General features: G+C 33.2%; 3 protein-coding genes across 3 annotated transcripts; all 3 read right to left on the bottom strand.

Annotated features, from left to right (window-relative positions):
• Nucleotides 1–322: 322 nt before the first annotated feature.
• LOC123267518 (odorant receptor 4-like) lies at nt 323–18,324 on the bottom strand. The gene is made up of 5 exons (XM_044732181.1): nt 17,499–18,324; nt 1,131–1,517; nt 855–1,059; nt 617–772; nt 323–549 (listed from the first exon to the last, which is right to left on the bottom strand). The coding sequence occupies exons 1-5, from the start codon at nt 17,855–17,857 to the stop codon at nt 508–510; spliced, it is 1,149 nt and encodes a 382-aa protein (XP_044588116.1). The 5' UTR covers nt 17,858–18,324; the 3' UTR covers nt 323–507.
• A 1,085-nt stretch (nt 18,325–19,409) lies between these two features.
• On the bottom strand, nt 19,410–20,093 carry LOC123268034 (zinc finger MYM-type protein 1-like). The gene has a single exon (XM_044732914.1). The coding sequence runs from the start codon at nt 20,091–20,093 to the stop codon at nt 19,410–19,412; it is 684 nt and encodes a 227-aa protein (XP_044588849.1).
• A 1,939-nt stretch (nt 20,094–22,032) lies between these two features.
• Nucleotides 22,033–23,368, bottom strand: LOC123268035 (zinc finger MYM-type protein 1-like). The gene is made up of 2 exons (XM_044732915.1): nt 22,859–23,368; nt 22,033–22,782 (listed from the first exon to the last, which is right to left on the bottom strand). Exons 1-2 carry the CDS (start codon nt 23,366–23,368, stop codon nt 22,033–22,035), a joined length of 1,260 nt encoding a protein of 419 aa, XP_044588850.1.
• Nucleotides 23,369–27,293: the final 3,925 nt, after the last annotated feature.

Consider the following 27,293-nt stretch of genomic DNA (forward strand, 5'->3'; position numbering starts at 1 on the left):
TGTTAATCGCAACATCATTAAATGTTATATTATTTATATGAATGATGTATGTACTTCGTGAAGGTAAGAGAAAAATTTTTCCTAATGTGAGTAGTATACCTAAAAAATAAGACAATTGGTTAAAATTCCAATACCTGATATTAGTATTGTGTACTCAGAATGTTTTCAAAAAATTTATGTCAATAACCACATTATAGTACTATACTTATAACCACTATTTCATACTTAAATCATATATTTAGTAATAATATTTAAAAATAAAATTTTACTGTTCATTATATAATATATATATTTGTATTTCATACAGGTATTATTTTAGATTGCCTTCAGTCATTAAGAGGCTATGCAGATAAATTATGTTATATTGTATTATCATTTTTCTTATTATTATAATTGTCAGCTTATATACAAAATTGTATATCGTGACTTCACCATAGGAAGAGAAAAATACAGTTAATGTTGCTGGTAAGAAAATAATTTACTGTGCAATATTTTGCACTTTACTTATTATGATAATACATTATAAATAGTATACGCAAGTTTGATAATCTGTAAATAAGTTTATTAATTCAAAAAATAAGATGAATAAATTATTATTTTTCAATGAAAATATTACCTTAGTAAAAGATTCCAAAGACAGAATAATAAAAAAACTGCTGGTTATCAAAATTGGCCTGTAACTTTTGCACATTATAATGACCACCGATCTTCGAATATTGTTGCTCAAACTAGGCCAATCTGCGTCATAAATCCCCGTAGTTATATCAGCAGACTGAAATGTGTCATAAGTTTTGTGGTTGAGGGTACCTAGTGAACTTTTTTATTCTTTTGTCAATACTTTATTATAAACTTGCCTCAGAAGTCAGAGTATGAGCGCAGTAACACTGTTGGAACACTTGAAAATAAATAGTTATTAAGAATCCAAAGTATCCAGCGAAGGTCATAGTCATCGCGTCTGTATGAGACATTAAAAACGCCAAGGTACAGAGAATAACAGAACTCACGGTATACTGTAGAAATATAACGTTCGAAAATACGTTGTTCATATATTTAATCAAGCTGAAAGAAGTTATCATTATCTTTCAATAAAGCACTTTACAATTATTCTTTTTCATTCCTAGAATACATACTTAATGAGGTCTATGTGGTACTCGACCCAATCAGCAATCATCAACCGTTCCGTGGTTGCAATGTCGGAACATTCGGTATCATTGGTAATGCCTTTTAGCTCTTCGAGCATGACTTTAAATCTATATTTCAAAATGTGAACTTGTGCGCACATACTGCATAATATTGCAGATATCAGGAGATCCATTACCAAGTCTACCACATTAGCGGTGTTTATTGCATACAATTGAAAGGCTGCTGTTAACCAATAGACTATCGGGTTTGAGTAGTTATACGGAAACCATCCTTTGTATGGAAGAGTATGTGGTGGATCTAATACACTAGAACGGGATGCTGAATACAGCCATATTCCTCCGATAGTTGTCATCGTGTAAGATACAAATATGTTCCTGTAAAAAAATTATCATCTTCAAATATTACACAAACACATCTTTGATCAAATCAAATGATTAAAAGAGTTTAAAAACTTTTTGATTTTTTTTTAAGGTTAAAAATTCATCTAAAATAGTAATAGTTAACTATCAATGAGCAATAGAAAAAAATCATAGAAAAAAATTACAGATCATTGACGCAATAGTTGACGAACAATACCTCATTGATGAGTATTATTTTTCAGCAATTATTAATTTTTAATAAAACCCTTTTCTAAATCAGTAAAAAAGTTATCATTCTTATGATAAATGGCTCCATTAAAAAACCCTCCATTGATGTTATAGGCCCCTGTACAGTGGAGTCTCTTCAATTTTGACGGATAAAATAGGTATTTTCAATATATACGTGTGAAGTAAAGGCTTTTGGTATTCTTGAATTTGCGATACGGGCTTAAAGTTATGATGCATCCGTTACTGGAACGATTAGATTGTTACACGGACGAGCGGAGTAAGACCAGATAAGTGTATGAGATGTAAACATGATTTTAAAGGCGAGTTTCGTAAATTCATGTGTACTAGATTCTTCACATTTTGCACGACATATCGAATAATGTTTTTTGTAATAATAACTGCGGAAGTATGACTTGACAGAAATATACAAATGAGAATTTCAATAATTAGGCATGTTACAATAAATATTAACATTCAAAGTTAACGTTAAACTGTAGAAGTACTCATATTGGAATTTAATTTTGATATATTATGTTTTATTCGTTTGAGTTTTAACGAAAAACAGCATCAGCTCAAAAGTTTATATAATATATGCAGGCTTGTCAACACGACAATTCGGTCCATTATTCCGGTTCCAAAGTTCTGCCCGACTATAAATTTCGTGAGGCATTGCCGAACAATCAATTCGGGGCAAGTTTGGCTTTCCGAACATTGACCAGCCTAATTCACGCCTTATTAATTCCACTATAGGTAAGCCAAAGTTCGGCACTGCCGTAGTTTTTCCAAGCTACGCCCGAATTCGGCAAACCAAACTTCGGCAAATCTTCGATAACCGTGATTTCATGCAAGTCAGGCATACCAATAGTTTGTCAAACTTCGTTCTGCCGTAGGTTTTTCAAGCTTCAACCAAGTTTGGCAAATCAAACTTCAGCAAATCTTCGGTAACCATGAGTTCATGCAAGTCAGGCACACCAATAGTTTGTCAAACTTCGTTCTGCCGTAGGTTTTCCAAGCTACACCCGAATTCGGCAAACCAAACTCTGGCAAATCTTCGGTAACTGTGATTTCATGCAAGTCAGACATACCAATAGTATGTCAAACTTCGAACTGCCGTAGGTTTTCCAAGCTACACCCAAATTCGGCAAACCAAACTTCGGCAAATCTTCGGTAACTGTGATTTCATGCAAGTCAGGCATACCAATAGTATGTCAAACTTTGAACTGTCGTAGGTTTTCCAAGCTATGCCCAAGTTTGGCAAACCAAACTTCGGTAAATCTTCGGTAACCGTGACTTCATGCAAGTCAGGCTTACTAATAGTATGTCAAACTCCCGACTAGAAATTGTAATGAGGAATGCCGAAGAATTAGTGAGGGACAAGTTTGGTTTGCCTAACTTAGGCCTGCCTACGTTGTATCTCATAAAAACCAAGGTAGGCAGAACGAAAATTGACATGCCGAAAATATTCCAAATTTGGTTGTGATCCTGAAACTGTGTGGCATTGCCGAAGTCCGGCATATTATGGAAATGCCGGACTGATTTGTAATAACGGTAACTATAAATAATTGATTAAGTTCGGCTTGCCAAACTTGGACGTAACTAGGAAAGTCTCATGGATTCCTTAAGTCTGATATATCATGGGAATGCCGAACTGGTTTCAAGTAACAATAACCTGAGTTTTTCCAGTTTGGAGCGAACTTGGCTTTCCAATCTTAGGCTACCCCAATGCGAATCTTATTTGTTTTAAATAAGGCAAGCCGAACATTGGTTGTGCTTATAAGTATCTTGAAGTAAGAGGTCGCTCATCATCGGCGTAGCGTCGCGGTATGTTATAAGGCCCTCGTGCGTCGGGTACGGTGTTCGAGTCTCACGTTCGACGATTTCTAATAATTAATAATAACTAATTATAATTACTATTAAGGCGAGTGTGGAGTAAAGTTAAGTGTTATGTGTGATTAGTGTATCTAACTCCTCCATCATCTCTTTCCCCCTTGACTTATCAAATCTACCAATAAAAAAAAACTTCTCCACATAAAAAAACGCTCCAAAAAATAAAAAAAAAATTACCGAAAAACAAAAATTAAATAATAAAAAATAATATTAAATCAAAGCAAAAAAAATTTGTTTTTTTTTATTCACGAAATATTTGAAAAATTTAGTCTTTAATTCCATATTTATACTTAAAATAGTAAAAGTAGATAAAAAAATAAGCATTTGTTAATTTTCGCTTGATAATAAAAAAGCTCAAAACCAAAAAAGAATTAAACTTGGATTCTTCCTTGCGAATTTGGTTTCCGAAATGATGCCTACTTAGGTAGCCAAATTCGGACCGAATGAGGTTTAGATAATCACCAGCAAGTGTGGTTTCCAAACTGCAGCCTAATCAGGAAACCTTGTTAGGCTGAGCCTCGCAACTGCGTTACATCCCAAACTTCGGCCTGGTTTGGATGCCTCACTTACCGCAAGTTTGGAATTCAGCATGCCTTACTTGCACCAAATCACTGCCTCACTGAAATTTCTAGTCGGGTACTTGCACCAAATCACTGCCTCACTGAAATTTCTAGTCGGGTGGTTATTTGGAAAATTTTTTCAATTTCATTAAAATTAAAATTTTACGAGATTTTCCAAAATAACTTTGTCACGAACGGAAGCTTGTGATGTTAATTATGTTTACTTAAATCAATAATTTTAATTCTTTTATTAGACGAGGCTACTATGATCAGATATGAAGATCTCTAATTATTATAACTACGAGATTCCAATCTCTTAATCGTGTAGTACCCTGATGATTCAAATCTATTTTATTGACTTATCTTGACAAATATCGAGCGGCTAGTACGGACAAGGAATCCGATAAATGACCCACGTGGCAATAGAGGGTCTCGGATAAGTGTTAAAAGAAGGATGGGTGGGTTTGGTAAATTGTAGGTACTCGTGAATATCTCGTTTTCTTATTTTATAATCGCTTCGAAGGTTGGAGAGATAATTAAATGAAGAGAATAAAATTCGTTGCGATAAGAAATATATTAAAGAGTCACTTACAATTACACTGAAGTGTGACCTTCAATTGCAGGAGTATAATATCGATACACTGAGCTTATACCCTATATCGTTAATTGTCTTTGTTATATGGTTGAATAATTTTCAACAGGAGGTATCAACTAACAAGGGTGGCAATGTTTACTTATAACTCGGATGACTAGCTCAATCTGGGTGAACGGGTTACCGCACTAGTACAATATTGTAATAAATCTCTGTTGGTCAGAAAATAATAGTGATACTATTTGACTCTAAGAATCCTAATTATAGGTAGAGACTTGCAGAGTAACTTGCTTCAAAAAGACTTTCCGTAGACTGACTGATACAAGAAGAAGACCAAACTTCGAAATAAACTATAAGAAAGTTGGTCAGTAAGTAGTAAAGATTTTACTTGTCTTTGGACTGCCGAATTATCGATGTCTAGGACCAGCAAAGTAACGTGCTCTGGGTGAACTGACTGCTGACTGACGACGTTTGCCATTTTTCCGGGGTTTATATATTTTCGGGGGTTGCTTGTCCATGCTCAATTAGCATTGACGTGTCGATACCTCCTTAGCATGATTACCTCACTTTTCCTTGAAAAATACTTCGAGTGACCTTCTCAGATTATCAGATTATTCAGTTTAATTTCATTTTGTCATAAAAGATGGTAACAGTATCTATTATCGTAAAGTATCGTTTTATGGTCTTTCTTGCAATTCTTATATTTTAAAATTAAATTATCATGAATATTAGGGTGGCGCAAAAAAACCGACTTTTTTTTAAGTCTTGAGTGAAAAAATGTTAGTTTTTGATGTTTTAAGAGCTCTCTCCAAAAGACAGCTTAAAAAAAAATTTTTAAGATGTCGCTCCAAATTTTTTTAAATTTCAAAAATCGTCAAAAATCGATTTTTTTTTTTTTTTATTTTTTTTCTCGTTACGGTATAATTTTATAGACTAAAAACAAACAAGTTTCTGAAAATTTCAATTCAAAATTTGAATTTTGAAAGGTCGCTCATAATTTTTTTCAATTTATTAGTGCATTAGTTTAGATTTTTTCGAGCGACCTTTTACTATTCAAATAAAAATTCCATGCATTTTTTTTTTTTTTTTTTTTTTAGTACGATAATCGATAAAAATACATCACGAGCTGAACTAAAAATCAAGCACAACATAGAAAATATAATTTTTTTTTAATTTAATAATTTTATTTAATCAACTGCCAGGCGTGGGTTCGAATCCCAAGCTGGTCTTAGAGACCAGCTTGGTTAAGATTTGACCTTGCCGCGTAGGTTAAGATTTTTTCAAACCAAAAAGACCCCAACGTACAACTCCCAACACTTAAAGTCAGCGATATGACTAATTAAAGAAAAAAAAAAAAATTATGAGCGACCTTTCAAAATTTAAATTTTGAACTGAAACTTTCAGAAATTTATTTTTTTTCGGTCTATAAAATTATACCGTAACGAGAAAAAAAATTAAAAAAAAAAAAATTCGATTTTTGACGATTTTTGAAATTTTAAAAAATTTGGAGTGACCTCTTAAAAATTTTTTTTTGAGCTGTCCTTTGGTGCGGGCTCTTAAAACATAAAAACTAACATTTTTTCACTCGAGACTTAAAAAATAAAAATAGTCGGTTTTTTTGCGCCACCCTAATGAATATTAATATTACTTTAATTGTTAAAATTATTTAATTGAATCAATTTGAGTCATAAAGCATGTGTACATGCGTGCGTACGTTACAACTTCAAAACTATAATTGATAACTACATTCTTACAATTAAATTTTCATACAATAATAAAAATATGAAAAATTTATGTTACTACTCAACTGAAAGGTCTCGATGAGTGTACCATCGGAATTAACTTATGTCTTCCCGGGAAAAAATGATCAGACCTGATCAGACATGAACAGGCATGAGTCCCCTGAATAAAAAAAATTGTGAGCCGCCACGGGACGCCTGGTAGATGTGAAACATCGAAATTATTTTGTACAAGTAATAAGCTTAAAAGTACAGATTATGACAGGAACTAAATTTGGCATGATAAAAAAATTAGGAAAACGGTTGACCTTGAAGACCATCCGTGCAACTTCCCGCTAGGCGGCGTACAAGTAACAGTTACCTGTTTTTAGTGCTCTATTTTATATTAAATTTTAGTATTAATTTTTCAACAAATATCATAAATAAGTTTTCTTATTTTATTATACTAAAATTAACCTTTTTTGTGGTATTAATTATTATCCTAAGTCTATTTTTTTTCCACATTTATCTTATCTCACCTGAGTGGCACGTGGCCGGGTGGTTATGGCCTAGCAATAACCTTAACCTAACATAACTATTCTTTTTTTGGTGAATTTTTATTTATCCAATAACTTTATTAACTACCTAAATTTCGGTCAATGAAACTGTATTTTCCTTGTGCTGTGAGTTAATCTTTATTTTTGAGTAAAACACTACTCTTGTGAATGTATTTTTGCTGAGTATCACGTGTCTTGAACACTCTCGCTAACAGCATCAGCTTTTGTCTGTGATTACTTTTTATTTTGTGTCCTAAAATTTTATAAACTATCTACACAAAATCAGTAAAAATTATTTTTTACACATTGAGTTTAAGCTTTAATTTGGCGAGTAGCACGTGGCTGGTATGCTTGGTCTAGCTTTAACCTATAAAGTTTCATATACATCTATTTCAAAGTAGCGGTTATTATTTCTATACTATCTTTGTCATCACAAATGCTTAAAATGCCTCCACCAAATCAACCGAAGAAGTGTAGAGTATGTGCTAGCAGCGTTGCCAGAGATGTTGTTATCTGTTCTGGATGTCAAGCAATTTTTCACCCTAGCTGTGCTAGGCAAGCTGATCCTATCTCTAGTGGTGCGTTTCAAAGATGTTGTGGACGACGTGGTTCAATTTCCATAGATGACATACGTGAACTTCTATCAACAGAATTGAATAAGCTACGCGTTGATTTCAAAACACAATTTACTGCATTAACAGACAGTGTTACTGAGCTCAGAAATAAAGTTGATAAGAACACTAAAACTTTCAACGAGAAAATTACTAAGATTGAAAATGAAAACACAGACATTAAAAAGCGAATTGGTGCAATTGAATCCCAGATCGATAAATTTGATGAGAAAAACACTAATGTAAATAGTGAAAATTTAAGCTCTAATTTATTACGTGAATTTGAAGATAGGCAATCGAGTAGAAACAACGCAATTTTCTTTGGTGTTGAAGAAGCAGCATCATCTAATGCCACAGAACGCCGGGAAATTGATCAAGATACTGTGCAGACCATTCGTAACTCGATTGCTGAAAATATCACTATCACTGGATCCACTCGTATTGGTAACTACTCTACGGTCTCACTTCAACCACGTCCACTTAAAGTATTCTTTTCTTATAATCTGTATGTTGATCAGATCATATCAGGACTTCTATGTTTGAAGAGGTTAAAGAATCCTCCGCAGTCAATACGGTCTCTATCGATTGTCAAAGATCGAACCAAGATGCAACGGATGGAGCAAAAAACAATTCACCAGGAACTCAAGGACAGGATATCAGCGGGAGAACAGGGTCTTCGTATCATACAACGAGCTGGTATTCCGATCATCATAGCGACTCATCGTCCTACGTCAGCGTCGACCCCGAAAAATTCTCAATAATGAACAACAGTTTTTCCTCGTTCTTACTTTACTATCAAAATGTCAGGGATAGTACTTTAAGTCTGAAATGTATTTTTCTTATGATATCTAGTACTTCTAATTATTATTTGCTTATATCATTTATTATTTAATATTTATATTATATCTTATAATTATAACTATTATGGTTTTTGATTATATTCTTAATAAAATTGTATAGCAGTATATCAATTATCTTATAAGATTAATTTATAAAAATGTAAAATTTCTCATTTACTGCGCCTTTAGTTTAAAACTTTAGTTCAAAACTTATATAAAATTAAAATTTTCTTATGTACTTCGCCTTTACTTCATAACTTATACTAAGTTTATTGAACTATGTATAAATTGTATTGAGACCCTGTTATTGGCCTTCCAGCTGTTGGGTCTATTGTTACTAAATAAATAAATAAATAAATAAATTCCATACCTGGACGCTTAAAATTGCACTTAGGCCGTTTTTGAGCTCTTCGAGCTCAAAAATACAATTTATGTGTTGTTTTGAGCTCTCCGAGCTCAAAAAGATAACTTTTCCATGCAATTGAGCTCTTCGAATTCAAAAGTCTGATATAAGTTTGATGAAACACTATTTTTTGAATTTTCAAATCGCAATAACTTTTGAATGAATAAACCAAGTTCTACATGGTTGGCGGTATTCGATGCAGTTTTTGAAGCCTCATATTTCTGAACATCTTTGAATTTAAATTGATCGAACTAAGAAGAATCTTAAAGTTTGAAATGATCGAACAAGGAATTTCGGAGTAATTTCGAAAAAATACTTTTTTCGGTTTTCTTTCCTGCACGATATCTCTCGAACGAATCAACCGATTTTGACCGGATGAGCGGTGATTGACGTGGTTTTCCGAGGTTAAGAGCTGATTAGTTTTTGGAGTTGATCGATAAAGCCGTTTAAAAGTTATTCAAAAAAAACCACTTAAAAAAAAATTTTTTTTCATAGTTTTTTTGAGATTTCTCAAAATCTATCAGTCTGAATCGGTCCAAATTGTATTCAAAATCTAAGTTTGGCCAATTCACTTTCTGAATTATCGCTATCAGACATATTTGTTCGTTAAAAAAATTATTTTTTACGTAAAACTCAGGTTACTCTCACATATGTAACGTAGTAAATCCACTCTTATAATTTGTTAGATGAAAAATATGAAAATATATCATGTAAGCAAACTATTTGTAACGTGATTGGTCAAATACATCATAAACATGAAAATATATGCAAACCTGATAGTCAGGCGCGCGCTTGCGCGCGCCAATTTAAATTCTAGTAACACTATATATACTATAGGTATGCGAGCTCAGTGTGGCGAGAGAGATTGCGCACAGTCAGTTGCGCATGGCATCGCGGCGCCATGTCTAACACGCTATTATCTATAGACTACGTATAGTATATATATTCCATCATAATTCTGAGCAAGGCCTCGTGACGTTGTCAAAATTATTTAGCAACGCAGGTAAGCTTAAAGATTCGGGGACTAGATTAGACAGACGAACGAACGAGACTCTTGTAGGGGGGATAAGTGTCGGGTTGTCATTATATTACCGATCAGGCTAACGAAGTCGTTGAATGGGTTGATACAGTTAACTGAGTACGAGGACAGATTGACATTTAATTCAAGTCAATTCACATCTGTCCTATGATAGCGTAAATACTTGAGGGCAGGGTTTTTCCTTGCCAGCAAACTTAGCTGTGTATTTCCTATGTGAGGGTAGGATAGATATACGTGCGTGTATAGCTCTTTTGAGCCCAAGAAATGGCCTCTTCGGAGATAGGCGAAAGCCTCGCCAAATATTCTTCTTTCTTCCATCATAATATAGCGTGGCGAAGCGTCGCCACGGCCTATATCGCCACGCCAACAATCAGGTTTACCCTCCGCCTATAGATGTTTCACATCAAAAATGATCAGGCCTGATCAGACATGAAAAATGACCATGCCTGATTAGGCATGAAGTGACCTGATCACGCCTGAAAGCCCATTGTTACTTCTAATTAATGATTTTGCTTAATTTGATAGATATAGTACTTGATAGAGTCATACGCAATTCTCCATAATAAATTAAAATACAAAAAAAAATGTTTAACCTATTAACCATGCCCAATGCTGCTTAACTTTGGTGATATCCATGCGCCTTGAAGTTCCCACCTGCTGTGCTGTTTTCTTATGTGACAATAATTCTATGAAGTACATAACGTATCAAATTAGTTTATTATAAATATAATATAAAAATTGATTTTATACTATATTTTGATCATAAATCATAATTTATTTATTTAACTAAATCTCATTATAATATCACATTTATTTAAATAATAAAATAAAATAAAATAAGTAATCATTTTAATATTAGGCAAGATCAGAGCAGACTAAAACATTCCAATAGGAAAGAAGAATATATGGCGAGGCTTTCGCCTACCTCCGAAGAGGCCGTTTCCTGGGCTCAAAAGAGCTATACACGCACGTATATTTGTCCTACCCTCACCATAACGAAAATACAGCCAAGATCACGGACAAGGAAAAACCGCAGCCCTCTTGTGTTTATACACATTCATTGAACAGCTGCAAGAGTTGCGTACAATCGTAAGTCTGTGGAACTCTCATCGACTCCTCTGGCAATTCATTCCCTGTGGGCACATCGAGATGTACCCACAGAATATGAACAGTATCCAACGGGGACCACGGGGAGGCGGAGTCGATAGAAGACCATGTTGTTTGTGTAATGTGATGTGTGTAAAATATGATTCTACGTGTAAGTGTTTGCGTGTGTGGGGTGCCCGGGCACTTGTGTTGTTTGTGGTCATTTTCCCTAACTTATTCTACGGCAGCCATCCAAAGCTTTATACTTTCCTCATAATTGTGTGGAGCATATCGCTTGTGCCTAGGCACTCTGACTCTACCTAGGTGGATGTCTGTTGAGTCTCGTCCCTAGTCGCGTTTTCGTTAGCTAGTTGGGTTTGGAGTTTGCAACACATTACTACTTTACTGAAACCTTTTAAAAGCTTGAAGTTACTTTGGGATGTGGCAATCGCACGCACAACGCTCGCCCACTCCGCGTTCCCACCCCATATGTCCTTGAGCACCTCGCTTTGAGGCTCGTACTCATGGCATTCGAGCATTAAGTGCTCCACGTTGTCGACCCTTTCTCCTAACCCATTCTCCCTACACTCGTCGCAGAATTTACTATCCGTATGTTCGTACTTGAATTGGTATTCTCTAAAGCAACCGTGGCCGGTTAGGATTTGGGTCAGCCAGAAGTTAGGGCTGATCCATTTGTTTGTTAGACGCTCTGCTACGTCTGGGAAGAAGACTTTAGTTTCGCGGCCGTTCTCTGATGTGTCCCATTGTTCTTGCCACCGACGTATAGTTTCAGTTCTAAGGGTTACGAGGCGATCCTCCGCATCTGGCTGCACGGTGACGTTTCCAAGGGTAGCCTGTTTGCCAATACGGAAGTTATATCGCGCGCACCGTTCGTCTATTACGAGCTGAATGGGCACTGCACCCGCGACTACGCAAATCCCGTCAAGCGAAACTGTCCTGTAGGCAGTAGTTGTTGTTATTAGCGCCTGACGCTGTAGTGCTCGAAGATGTCTCCAGTCCTCCTTATCGCAACGGTCACTCCAAGCTGCCGCCGCATATGTGACGATAAGCATAAAGAAACCCTTGTATATGGTGGACATAGCTGGGTATCGCAATCCCCATTCCGCCCGCGCAATACGCCGCATGCGCTCGAATACCCTACTTAGTTTCGCGCGCCTTGTTTTTATATGATTTTTCACTTTGAGGCCCTCGTCGAAGTGTACCCCTAAGTATCTAACGCTTGATTTGAATTTGACTTTGGAGTCTCCTATCATTATTTTTGGCGGTTTGTTATCGTACTTGGGCTTTCTTTGTCGTCCTTTTGCTTCATAGGGGTACGGGGTCTTTTTGTCCTTACGTGGACCGCGATGCACAAATTCGTTCTTGAGGAAGATTGCTTCAGTCTTCGATTTCGACAGCTCAAGCTTTGCGGGACAGCCAATAAGAAATGTAACAAATTTTTATTTCAGAATTATTTAAACGAAATGATAAAAATGATTTTGCACATTTTGAATTTACCAAGAAAATTTATTTCTTAAAAAAAAAAATTCTTATCAAATCTCTAACTATGCAAGTCTGATCAGATCTAATTATTTATAGACTGTTTATAATTGTTCAGACATGAACAGACATGGACAGGTATGATCAGGCCTGAGCGTATTTAACACTTCAGACATGAACAGACATGAACAGGTATGATCAATATACAACTTATGTCTTATAATAAGTAAGAAATGGCATTGTATCTTGTCAACTAATGATATTTTTCAAGATATAAGCTCATCTCTACCAAATTGATTTTTTTATATTTATACTTCTATACTAATATGATAAAGAGGAAAGATTTGATTGTTTGTTTGTTTGCATCGAATAGGCTCTGTAACTACTGAACCGATTTGAAAAACTCTTTCTCTGTTGGGAAGCTACACTATCCTCGGGTGACACAGGCTATATAACATCATAATTAATGTTGAAATTTTTGTTAAAGAGCCGTGCGAAGCTGGGGCGGACTACTAGTATTATATATATTTCACAAATATATACATATGTATTGATGAGACTTATGTTTTTATACATAAATAGAATGAAAAAAGTTATTAATTGAAACATAATTTCAAGAATTTTTTAAAATTGTTTCTTAAAAATCTCAGAAGATCGAAACACATAATTACAAATATAACTACATGGTTACGCCCACACAATTTGACAATGGTAGACAATAGTCTATAATGTTAAAAAGTAGAAAAATTGCTCGTGTGCATGAGAATCCAACGGTAAAACTTGCAGAATAATATGTTTTAACATTAATGTAAGTTGAAAAATACAATCGAATACTAATAGTATTTCCGATGCAAGATGGTAATAAATATCATCTATTGATAGTAATAGTTACAATATTTTTTTCCCATTGATGATGGTAACTATTACTGTTTTATATTGTAAATATTAATACCAATATTTTAAATATTATAATATTGATGTTCATGATTATGATCATACTAAAATTTGAAATTTTACTATAATTTGACGATCATCATTAATAGAGCTCTTCTGTGCAACCTAGGTTTGTAGATACTTGTGCCTAACAAATGCTCGAAGGGTTGTTTTTCATAAATGGGTACCCGAGAAAAAATATTTATATATAATTATATATATTTATATATAAATTGGTTATATATGATTATATATGAAAAATGGCCAAATATAATCATATCTAATTAAATATAATTATATATAACAATATTTAATTATATATTTATTACATCTAATTATTGGGTTAATTTTATGGATAGAATATTTAATATGGTCCTACACAATTCTGTGTAACCAATTAAAATGCAAAAAAATATATCTAGATATAATTTTATAGCTATAACACCAGCGGTCACCCATCCAACTATTAACCCTGCTCAATGCTGCTTAACTTTGGTGATCTCCGTGCGTCTTGAAGTGTCTGTCTGCTGTGCTGCTGTCTTAGATGATAATGATTCTATGATCTACATAATGTATCATATGAGTTTATCATAAATGGAATATAAAAATTGATTTTAATATATATTTGGATAGTCATTATTCATAATTTATTTATTTTACCGAATTTCATTATAATATAACACTTATTTAAATAATAAAATAAATAATGATTTTACTATTAGGTAGTAGCAGAGCAGACCAAAACATCTCATAGGAAATGTGACAAATTTTGTGTTTCAGAATTATTTAAACGTAATTATAAACATCATTTTACACTTTTTGTGATAACCAAAAAAAATTTTTTTTCAAAGAAAAAATTTTTATGTCTGTTAATTATATATAAGCATATATAGTTATATATACTTATATATAATTATATATGGGACTATATACAATCTTGCATGGCTGTATATTGCTCCATATATAATTATATATAACCTCATATACAATTCCATACATAATCATGTATGATTATTATAACGGGTATTTTCGTCCCCGTGCGTTAGCGAGGACGAAGTCCGAAATTAAATAATCTGGCCTACCTGCTTATCTGTTGTTGGGCGCCAGGAGCTTTGCTCCGATCACGTCGATTTCCGGCTACTCCGGTCCGGGACTCTCTTCGTCGGGTGGCGGGCCTTAAGGGTACGACTTAATTATAGAGGAACGGGGAAAGTATTCGGGATTGCTCACAATTAAAGAAAAAATTAATAGAGCAATTTAAAATTATAAATTTATTAACAATAAATAAACGATTGGTTCAGAATGACAATCCAGAAAAGAAACGCACGGAAAATTAATAACAATAATAATCGTCGACGCTGTCGTCGATTCGCAGTTCGCAACCCGAACACGGAAAAGTTCAAAGTCGCCGCAATAGCAATAATGAGTTACTCGTAATAACCCACTCAATACTCACTCGCTAAATACTCAAAAAAAATTATAATGAGCCTTTCGCTCAGCCCAATTAATGACCATCGACAAAAAAAATAAATCGGTGTTCAAATTAATTAACGGCGATTAATTCACTGAATAAAATAATAATCTTCGCTGAACTCACGTAAATACCCTTAAGCAAGATAATAAAACATAAATCGTTGCACCAATTCAGTTAATTTCAGTAAAAGAAAAAAAAAACAAATTACCTCTGCTCAATTCGGTTAATAGCAATTTGCTAACTCAGAGACATGAATCGAATCACCGGCGTTAATTAATGGTGAGTAATTAAAATTAACAACCATCAAAAAAAAATAAATCTCCGCTTGCTTTAATAATAGCGACTAATTACATACGTAAACTCAATAATCGAGGCACCAAACTTCAATTAAGTATAGCAAAATCGAAGTTCGAGATTTAACTCATGTATTCACCGAATTTAATTAAACCTTAAATAATAATATTCAATCGTCGAATTTACTCAATAATTAAATTAAATACAAAAAAAAATTAAATAATAATTCAGTCCTCTGTCACTGATTCTCACACAGTTCAATTTTAATCTAAGTCCCAACTGCTCCGCTGAGAGTGGGCAACTTACGTCCGATTGCCTGCCTCGGACGCGGGAGCCGTTTCTCGGGTTCCCTCCCCGCAGGCAAACCTGTTAATCAACGTAGGTGAATCGCACGAACCCGAAGCTCGATCAATGGGTAATCGAACTCATCGATTACCCCGGGAGTACAAAAATCAACCAGTGTGATTATTCTAACGAACAATAATAATTTTTCGATCGTACACACACCAATAAATTATGACGGTACCTAAATACCTCGTGGGATTATCTCGGCTGACTAACTCAACTTAGCCTTGACGTTCTTACACGATGACTCGACTAGTGTCGAGTACAATTATTAATAAATAAAGTAGGATGTAATGAACACATCCAACTGTTTTTAACTAACAAAATCGAATCCCACGAGCTATTTCTATTGAGACAGAACCACTCACCCTGGTCACAGCGTTGCCCTGAAGTTATTCCTGGGTTGTTTCTGCCACCAAGTCGCTCTCGGCTTCCACGTCGTACTCTTGGATACTGGCTTCCTCGAAGCAGACAATTATTGATCCTTCGGAACCCGGACACGTCGACTAACAATCACCAAAAAACACGTCGTACTTTATGACGCTTTCGTCGAGTAATTAATTAGCAATAGCTACTTAATTTCGCCTTGCCTTTATTTCTTTTTTTTTTTTTGGCAAACCAAAATTAGCACAATACGTCGTGGCTAATAAAAAAAAACTACGTAACTTGCAACGCAAGAATTACTCAAGGATTTTTTCCAAAATAAATAACCAAAGAAAACTAAGTCGAAAAAACAAACATGTCTGCACACGGCAAGTCGGAAACGTGGAAGAAGAAAAACATCAGCACGTGTCGCATTCTTTTCTCTCTCCCCTCTCTGCTGGGTCCGTCGTTAGCTGTGAACTCCAGAGATGGCGCCGTAAGTCCAATTTTCCGATATCGATATTTTGAATGATGTATTGGCGGGAGCATTGGAGCGCTCGACAGCTAGCTTTACCCTTCACGCATGCGTCGAGTGCTCACTTCGAGTTCCACTCAGTCCGTCGTTTCACTCGCTCTCGAAACAGCCATCCTTCCGTCGTAGATGATCTTGCAGGTTACCCACTTCGATGATCCTCGTTGTTTCTCTTCGCGGGTTCGTGGCCGGCGTCGTTAGTACCGTCATAATAATTAAGTACTTAAATCTACCTTAACGCTACTTACTTACTAACTCAAATTACATTTTATCGCATTAGATTTTGGTTTCGCGCGCAATCGAGCTTCGTTCGAGTTTCTACACGCGGGGGCGACTCGGTCGCGGCGAATCCAACCAATGGGCATAAATAAAATAAAAAAAGAACTCAATTAAATTTTCCTTTAAAATTAAATTCAAAAGGTAAAATTAGAGAACAACACCTTAACAGGTGGCGCTAAAAGCGGCCTGTTACATTATATACAATTATATATAATTATATAGAAACATTTTTTCTCGGGTATCGCTCCATATATAGTCATATTTAATTATATATGATTATATATAACCTCATATACAATTCCATATATAATAATGTATGATTATATATAATTCTATATACTTATATATAATTGTATATGGAACTATATATAATCCTGCATGGTTGTATATTGCTCCATATATAGTCATATATGATTATATATGATAATATATAACCTCATATACAATTCCATATATAATCATGTATGATTATATATAATTATGTATGATCATATATAATTGTATATAATTATATATGTGATTCCATATATAATCATATATGATTATATACAATTATATATAATTATATAGAAACATATTTTCTCGGGTATGCTTTGGAACTGGTAAACATAACTCTAAAGTCATACTTCTGCAGTTAGAATTACAAAAAAGTTATTGAGACTTCATCGTAATGAAATATAATCATAAATACAACAAAATTAAATTATCATATCTATATGTTTTAAAATAATAGCGAAATTTTAATTGAAATATAACCTGATTAAACCGTCGAATTTCATGGCGATGACTTCCTCTTTGTTGTTGCGAGTTTTGAAAGGACTTTTCTCCAGTGTGTCAATAATATATTTTATTGCACCGCGACCAATGATCACGCAGGACATTTTCTGTCTTGCGTTTGTCATGGCCAAAAGAAGTGATAAATTGTCAAATAGCTCGCTTGGATCGACGTTTTTGAACTCCAGGTCAAGGATACTGGAGATTATAAACATATGGTCGGATATCACCACGGTAAACTGGTAGAAGTAGTAGATAAAAGCTTTGATTCCACGCCATCCTCGCGGTTTCCAAACCCCCGCAAGACTCAAAAGAATGAAACTTGTTTTTAGTATCTTCATGATAATAGTAAGACGTCCGAGTGTCTACTGAGTTGACTTCAATTCTTGTTCGTTCAGAAGATAATTGTGAAAATTTGTGCGTCGTTATAATAATTGCTTATCTAGTTATGCAAATTAGGTAATTGCGAAATGAAAGCGCCATTTTCTATGTATTCCAGGTGGAAAGTTAATAATGAATGAGAATATTAATGAAATGCGCGAAACAGATGCGTCAACTAGACTTGGAATTTACTCTTCGGGGTTCACTAAAGACTGTATTATATTTATTGATCCCAAGGGGTATATTATGCTCAACATAAAGTCAGGAATCAATAATGGAAGTTGTGAAAGTTACAATTTTGAAGAAAATAACGAAATACAATCAGATTGATTTTTATATTCTGTTGTGGTGTACATAGAAAATACATAGAAATTTTTGTCTTCAATTCGGTACGTTTGATTCAAAATCATTCGGTTTCTCAATTAAAAAAATCTGAAAGACGGTTGACCCTAAAGGTCATCCCTGCAACTTCCCGCTCATTCCATATCTAAGCGCTTGAAATTGCATTGTCATGACGTTTTTGAGCTCTTCGAGCTCAAAGAATTGGCTGCTCTATGCTTTTGAGCTCTTCGAGCTCAAAAGTCTGATAGACGTTTCATAACACACTATTTTTTGAATTTTCAAATCGCAATTCAATCACTTCTGAATGAATAAATCGATTTTCACGCGGTTGACAGCATTCCACGCAGTTTTTTTAAATTCTATAATATACTTTTAAACACAAACTGATCAAACCGAAAAGTTCAGAGAAATTAAAAAAATTAACTTTTTCCGAATTTTTTCGACAACGATAACTCACGAACCAATCAACCAATTTTCACGTTATTGGCGGCAATCGACGTAATTTTTTGAGCTCTAATAATTATTTAATTTTATCAAAAACGATTCAAAAAGAAATAAAGTTATGTAAAAACGATTACAACGATAACTCCCGAACGAATCAACCAATTTCGACGGGACTGGTGACTATCGACGAGGTTTTTTGAAAAACGATTTTTTGAAAATTTTATTTTTGAGATTTCTCAAAATCTACACTGAGAAAACAGTTCATTTATATGAAATGAGGATCGTTAAATATAAATAAATCTCTTATTTAAATATCACAAGAAATATTTCCTTGATACAAATAAATGGATTTATTTGAGATAAGGTTACAGTATATTTTAATGAAATCCGGATTTGTTTATAGTTAAAAAATATTTCTTTGGTGCTAACAATGATATATTTCAAACAAATCGGATTTATTAACTATAAATAAATGGTATGCTTGCAGTGACGGATTTAGGCTTGATGCCGCCCTAGGCCCTATTTATCGTGCCGCCCTTAATGTTAGAATAAATTTAATTAATTTTGATACAATATTTTTATTTTAAATTTAAAATAACTTTATTTCGTTAGAATATAATTTTTAATTATAACTAATAAATATTTCAGACATATGAGTAATAAATATTAGACAAATAAATAAATATGTTTTTTTTTTTTTTTTTTTTTTTTTAATATTAATCAATTTCAAAATTTCTTTTTCCTGGCTTTGGTCCTCGCAAAAATATCAATTATATCATCATACTCAATTTTTTGAACTAGTTGAGCTTCAATAGACAATAATGCAAGAGAATTAAGTCTATCTTGACCCATACTGGCACGTAAATAGGTTTTTACTCTTTTTAAAGTAGAAAAAGATCTTTCTCCTGAACAATTTGTAGCCGGAATACTCAAAAAAATACGTAAAGCAATATCAACATTTGGGTAAACATCTCGAAGACTACGTGAATGTAATACATTGCATATATTTTGTGCAGAGCGTATATCTTCCGTATTTGCTGAAGAATCTTTAAGTTGGTATTGTAAATGAATACATTCGTTGCCTAATGTCTCTTCTAAATCGTCAAGATACTTGTCGACTAATTTATTGGCAAGATTTTTCAATTCGGTTGTATATATTTCAGATAAATTATCGAAGAAATTAAATTTTTCGTAAAGCTTTTCATACGCACTTTTACGTCCAGCCAATTGCACACTCAGAGTATCTAAAATAGGGTAATTAACATTTGTGCGAAAATTTTCTTGTCCAGAAGAAGGTATTCTTTCATTTACCCGTGACTCATCTGGCTGAATTTTTCTATTTTTTTTCGCGATGAGTATCATAACGATAATAATCTTGGACGCTGGATAGTGTTTTGGCTTTTTCTTCATATTCAGAAAATTTTCTGTTTCATGTGCTGAAGAAATAGAGCCAGATAACTATAGATCTGCACAATGGATGATAAATCAGCTTGAGATTCTTGAAGCTTCTTACTAGCAGCATTAAATCGATCTAAAATTACATTCCATTATTTTGATGAGGCCCCTAGAGTGCGTAATTTAAGCAGTCGCGTTTTGTTTCGCTCCTCATATTTTCATTACTTTTGGTGTTTATGTTCAACTGATAAATTTTTCTTTTGTGCTGAGTTAATTAAGCAATTTTTGTTTTTGATTTGTGCTATTTTACTAAAGTGATAATGGTTATTTCATTCAGTAATCCGTGTCTTAAATTTGCTTAGCATGTGTTTTCAGTATTGGGTACAGTGTGCTGTTTTATTAATTTTGGTACATAGTGTTTACTGCCATCTAAAATATGTCGAACAAAGAGATGTGTGCAATCTGTATTCGATCGATTACCGACGAACATGCAGTAACGAGTGATGTTTGTAAACATTGCTTTCATCTGTCATGTGTGAAAGTAAGATTTGTTTTGGACTCAATAGCTGATGTTACGGATTTTGTTGCTGATTAGGGTCCAATTTGTTTTATTCCACAACCGCAACCAGAGTCTATTACTAAAATACTACAAAACATAAATGAAAAGCTGGGATTAATTAAAGATGTTAAAATGGATGTTCATGGTGATGTTAAGAAATTAGATGAGTTGAATAACATTTGCAAAAATTTACAGGAGAACTATGTCAATTTAGAAGAACGTGTCACTGCGGTTTAAAATGCTTCTGCTGTCTCATCTGAAGTTGATCATAATTTAAACAGTGTGAAACTAATTCAAAGCATTGAAGTTCGACAACTGCTTCTGGAAACGCAGCAATTGTCTGACCAGCTTGTTGTTTCAGGAGTTCCTGAGATACCTACGGAGGACCTGGAAGACATTGTGATAAATATGAGTAATTCTCTGGGACTTCAAGGTATTGACGTCAACTGTGTGTCATCAGTAGAGCGTCTTGGGAAAAGAAAGATAGCTGTTGCAGGAGCTGATTCTTCGCGTTCGCGGGACATTGTTATTAAGTGTCAATCCTCGCTTATTGTTAACAAATTTTTTGAGGCGAAAAAAGTGCGTCGGAACATTACGGCTGATATGTTAGTACAAGGTGTGGGTAAACTACCGGTTTATGTTAACAGACGATTTCCATCTGCACTGTACAAGTTGCGCCAGAGTATTGTGAGACAATTTACGACGATCAGCAAGAAAAATGTTTGGATTGCGGCAGGTGCAGTTTGTGTTAGGTTTCAAGATGGCTCTCAGCCACTGAAAGTATTACCGTCGATGGATTTGACGAAAATTCCTGGCTTAAGCTAATAACGTGGTGTCGTTGTCTCTCAGCAGTGTGATACTATTTGCAGTTCATCAGTTAATGTAAAAATTTGCCATCTAAATACGCAGGCACTAGTTCCACGTATTGATGAGCTTTGAGATCATTTTCGAGTTTTGGACTATGACATTATCGCTGTTTCTGAATCAAGTGTTGTTGATGCTCAAGTCAACCTTCCTGAGTTCTACTTATATTTTTTACAAAATATTGTTATTATGAGTGTCTTGAATATAAATATGTTAACTAATACTAACTTGCGCGTTCGAATGACTGTTGTAACTTATATAATCTATGCATTGTTCCATTTAGTGCTACACATCATACTGCTAGATAAATAACTGTAATTACTAAAATATTCAAATTACAAAATATTCAAATTCATATTCTTTCTTTTCTTTTATTTTATGAACTAAATTCATTAGATAGTAATTTGGATAGACTTTGTTTAGAGACAACGTTACTTTTCTTATTACTTATTTTTACTGTCTTATTATTTTATATCCATTACTGTTTAACTAATTTTATTATTACTATGTATTCATTTCTATGTAAGGCCCTTAGGGAGCTAAGGCTTCAGGGTCTAAAAATTTGGTAAATAAATAAATAAATAAATTCCAAACGATAACTAGAATTGCTGTTTCTAAATGCTGCAACTTTCGTTGCAATCCCGTAGCTTCAGACCATGTAGTCGGTTTCTCATCTTCGCTTTCAGCAATAAATTCCAGTGCATCAATTATTGCAGACCATTCTTTTTCTAACGCGTAGCAGGCATCATGTCGAGCAGACCAACGAGTTTGAGAAAGACTCTTAATTCTTAAATTTGTACGCTGCACCAAGATTTCCCAACGATGGGTGGATATAGTGAAGAAATTATATAGTTCTTGCAAAGTAGAAAAAAAATCTACTGCTTCTGTGACGGATTCAACCGCACATGATCCTACTAAATTTAAAGAATGAGCAGCACAAGGAACGTAATCTGCTAGAGGATTAATTGTTTTGATTCCTGTCTGAAGGCCTGAATAAATACCTGACATATTACTTACATTATCATAAGATTGACCACGATAGTTCATTATGTCCAAACCATTATTTTCTAGAGATTTCAACAAAGCATTCTCAATATCTTTAGCTTTATGGCCGATATTTGGTATAAATTCTAGAAACCTTTCAATAATTTGACCGTTATCACGTACATATCTAATTATAGTAAGCTGATCGACATGTGAAATATCAGGCGTAGAATCAACAATTATACCAAAATACTTAGCAGATTGCACCTCACTAGAAATTTGTTGTAATACTTCATTCTGCATCAATAATGTAATTTCTTCATAGATTGTTTTAGATAAGTACGATGTATTTCCGCTACCAGGGTGCGCATACAATTTTAGATGTTCCTAAAAAATTTCCATTATGGGGATCTCCGATTCGTTCTGAATTTCCTCGAAATGGCAATCCTCTTATTGCTAGTGATTTAATAATTGCAATTACTCGGTATAAGATTTTTTTCCAGTATGTAATTTCCTCATCCAGCTGTTTTATTAGACGTTGATCAACACGCCCCTGAATTACTGCTCGAGCTTTGAAATAACTAACGTTAGTCTTGTGAAAATCAGAATTTTCATGACCTTCAAGGCGTGCTTTTGATTTTTTCCAATCACGAAATCCTTCACCAGTAAAAGCATTCGTTTCGACACTTCTACCAAATAGTAAGCATGGAACACAAAATACAGAACCCTTAGTTTCTAAATAAATTAACCACTCACGGCGTTGAATCTCTCCATTTTTCAATGTACGTTGAAACAAACTTTTGGAACAATACCTTGTTTTATCATTATAAACATTTTTAGAATTTTTAAAATCCGTATTATCATTTCGTGGCGTATCGTTCATAGTTATAAAATCCCGTGTTTCTTCTTTCAAATTCCATAAAAAGCGATCACTATTAAATCGTAAAATATCAGTTGTTGTCTGGAGTTCTTCTGTATGTTGTGATGAAGAGAAATTTGATGGCGTCCTGTTCGTATCTTGTGATGGAGAAGTGTTAGACAGTACTTCTTCGTTATCTTGTGCTGAAGTTTCTTCCAATTCCAGCTATAAAAAAAATAATTTTAGACACAATATTTATCCACTCTTTATTGAGATTAAAACTTTATATCGAAAAAGAAGTTATTCACAATTATAACAAAATACTTACGACAGATGAACATGACGGTTGTTGGTCATTATTATAAGAATTAGTTGAGCTTGTAATAAAATTAGATATTTTTGGAATTTTTTTTAGTAAACTGTCTATTTTTGTAGCTTCTTCTGCTTTTCTTTTACGATATTCTGCACTACTAAGTTTTTTTCGGTAGCCACTCATATTCCATTAAAAAATAAAATTAGAACTATGACCGAATTATAAAAAAACACCACTAACACCTCATTTAAAGTTAAGGTTATCAATCAATTATTTTTTTAATATTAAGAAACAGAATAAAATGATTCGAGACTTGTAGACATGAAGAGCATTTGTAAGACTGGAACGATTTCTGTATTTTTTCTACAGCGTGATGCTTTGTTTTCTGCATTAAACAAAACAAAGTCAAGACCTCTGTTAAGCATAGCGCTCTTGTTTTGAGTTTACGATCACATAAATTAAACACTCGGAAAACAAAATTCTTAAAATTTTTATAGCACTGCGTGTCCTAAATTCGTATTTAGGACTCGCTCAACTGTTGACTTCAATAAACAATTATGAAACGAGTAGAGAGGAATTTTTTAGGCTACGGGCTCATATTTACGATCAATTCATACATTTCTGCTCTAAAAATTTGACTTTCACCGCAAAAACGAAAAATATATTTAAAAACATTCAAAGCCCCGAAAAAATACAAAATAATAAATAATTAATGATTAAAATTACATCTTTTTGTCGGTTATGATTCAGTCTGAAGTATGCTAAAACCTCTATTAATGATTCTCAAATGTTTTTTATTAACGATTTCGCTCAGTCGTAAACATTATTCTGGTGTGAAATATTTTCTGAACATTATTTAATTTAACAACAATCTTATTCCGTAATAAATATGGACAGTGATTACAGTGATTTAGACGATGATCATAATGATTTTGTTCCTGACGAGATAAAAGAAAAGGCGAAGAATATAGCCTTACAATCAATGCCAACCAAATCTAGACGAATGTATGTGGCAACTTATAATGCTTTTAAAGCATGGCGTAAAGAAAATGTTAAATCAAATTCTTTTGCTGAAGATGTAATTGTAGTCTACTTTGATAATATTTCTCAAAAATATGCCCCTCCCAGTTTATGGGCTTTTCATTCGATGTTGAAAACTACTATCAAAGCATTTGATGATGTTGATATTGGTAATTACAAAAAAGTAACGTTTTTTTTGAAGAAACAAATGTGTAAATACGTTGCTAAAAAATCTGAAGTTTTTACAAAAGAAAATATCGAAAAATTTCTAAATGAAGCCCCTGATAATAAATATCTCGCTGCAAAGGTAATTAAATATTTATTGATATGTTTAGTATGAAAATGTCTGTATAGTCTAAACATTTGTTTATTTTATTCTTACTGTTGCAGGTTTGTTTAATATTTGGAATTTCTGGTGCTTTAAGAAGAAGTGAATTCATGAACATGAAACTGGAAGATGTCAAAAAAATTGATAACATTTTATTTATTAAAGTTCCGATAACAAAAAATAATCAGCCAAGATCATTTACCATTAATGGTATATATTACGACTACGCAAAAGAATATATGGATGCTAGGCCCCAAACCTGTAAAACAGATAGATTTTTTTTAAATTACCAAAATGGTCGCTGTACTTGTCAGCCCATAGGAATTAACAAGTTTGGTTCAATGCCTAGAACCATTGCTGAATTTTTAAAATTAGAAAATGCAAAGAAATACTCAGGACATAGTTTCCGTCGAACATCTGCCACATTGTTAGCTGATGCTGGAGGTGATATGACAGTGATGAAGAGATATGGTGGTTGGAAGTTATCAACAGTAGTTGAAGGTTGTATTGCCGATTCCGTTAACAATAAAAAACGTACTCATTCTATGATCACCGATGGAATTGTTTTGAATAAAAAAACAAATACTGTTGGATCCACTCCTTCATCTACTAAACCATCTCCTGTAATTACAAACATTACCGTTTTGAATAAATCAACCGATTCGGATGTTTCGACGAAAAAAAATTTTACAAAAATTTCAAATGTTTTACCAGTATTAAATGAAAAATTAATTAAAACAGCAGTTTCAATTTCGAAACCCAAAGATAATGTTTCATCAAACTTTGACCAACCTTGTTCATCAGCATCAAATGAAGTTAAAGTTGATACATTACGCCATCAAAAAAAATTTTAATCTACTTTGCAAGAAAATACTGTTGCAAGAAAGAAAAATTCAACTTCTCAATTCGACGATTATAAAACTCCTCATTCATTTATCTGTTCTACAGTATTTTATGAACAAGACTTAGGTTAGTGCGTGAAAAAATTTGAAGAGTCTCAATGTATGGTATTCTAAAACTGCCATTTCACCATTGAAGTTCAATCAGAAGAAAGATAAATTTTCGTTAAGATTTTACATTTTATGATTTTAATAATAAATAGAAAGTGGAAATTAACATTTTTAAAAAAATTAAAAAATTATAAAGTGACAGCTAAATTTAATGTTATTTAATTTTATGTATTGACTGTTTCAATGTGTGAATTTATTTTTTGTTAATTAATATTAATCACTTTGGATTTATTATTTGATATATATTTGTTTCTTTTTTTTTGAATTTTTCATTTGTTTTTGGGACTGGAGGGGCTCCGCCCCCCCCCCAACCTCCCGCTGGGGCTTCGCCCCTGGACCCCGATTTTGGGCCCACATATATCGCCGCATTTGAAATAAAAAATAGTATGTGCAACTCGTGCGACGTTGTCGATTACTACTATTAGACTATCCCAGCAAACGGGGTCGGATTGAGTCGGATTCAACATCCTATCCGCTTTAACACGATTCAATCCAATTTCTGAAATCTTCGGTTTTCAATCCGTCTTAATACGATTCAATTCGATCCGTCAGTGTTCGATAACTATAGTAAAAATTTTACCAACTTCTAAAAGTTCATCTATACCGGCAACTAAATTAACATTTTCTACTTTATTCAACGACACTGATAATACAGTTAGATGTTATTATTATTGAAAAGTAAATTTTCTTATAAATAATATATATTAATTATGTATTTAAATATTACAAAATAATTTTAAATATTTAAAAATTTTATGATACTAAAATTAGCCGACGTTTATAATTTTTTTGTCTATTTTTGGTTCATTAAATTAGAACAAAAAAAATTTTTTTTTACATTGCATTTACAGTTTTTCTAATTTTTTATGAATGAAAATTAAAAAAAAAATTTTTTTCAATAATTTTTTCAATAAAAAAAAATTGCAAAAATTTGTAGATGTCAAATAATTAAATTTTAATAAATGTTTTTATTCAGGGTCCTATTTAAATCATTACAGTAAAATGTTATTTAAAATATTCAATTTATTAATAGATAATTTTTATTAATAATAATACACACTTTGTTCATAACTATACAATTAAAAGTAACTTATTATAAATATAAACTAGACAAAAAATGTCTGCGGCAAGTAAATAAATAAATACAATCATTTCATTATATTCTACAGTTATAATTATGTTACATTTTTACTATACAATTTAAATAATTAATTAATGTTATTTTAAACTTTGAAATAATTAATTAACGTTATAATTACTAGGTTATAATGTTATAAA

The sequence above is a fragment of the Cotesia glomerata genome, linkage group LG6 (assembly GCF_020080835.1).
Source record: "Cotesia glomerata isolate CgM1 linkage group LG6, MPM_Cglom_v2.3, whole genome shotgun sequence".
Lineage (NCBI taxonomy): Eukaryota > Metazoa > Arthropoda > Insecta > Hymenoptera > Braconidae > Cotesia > Cotesia glomerata.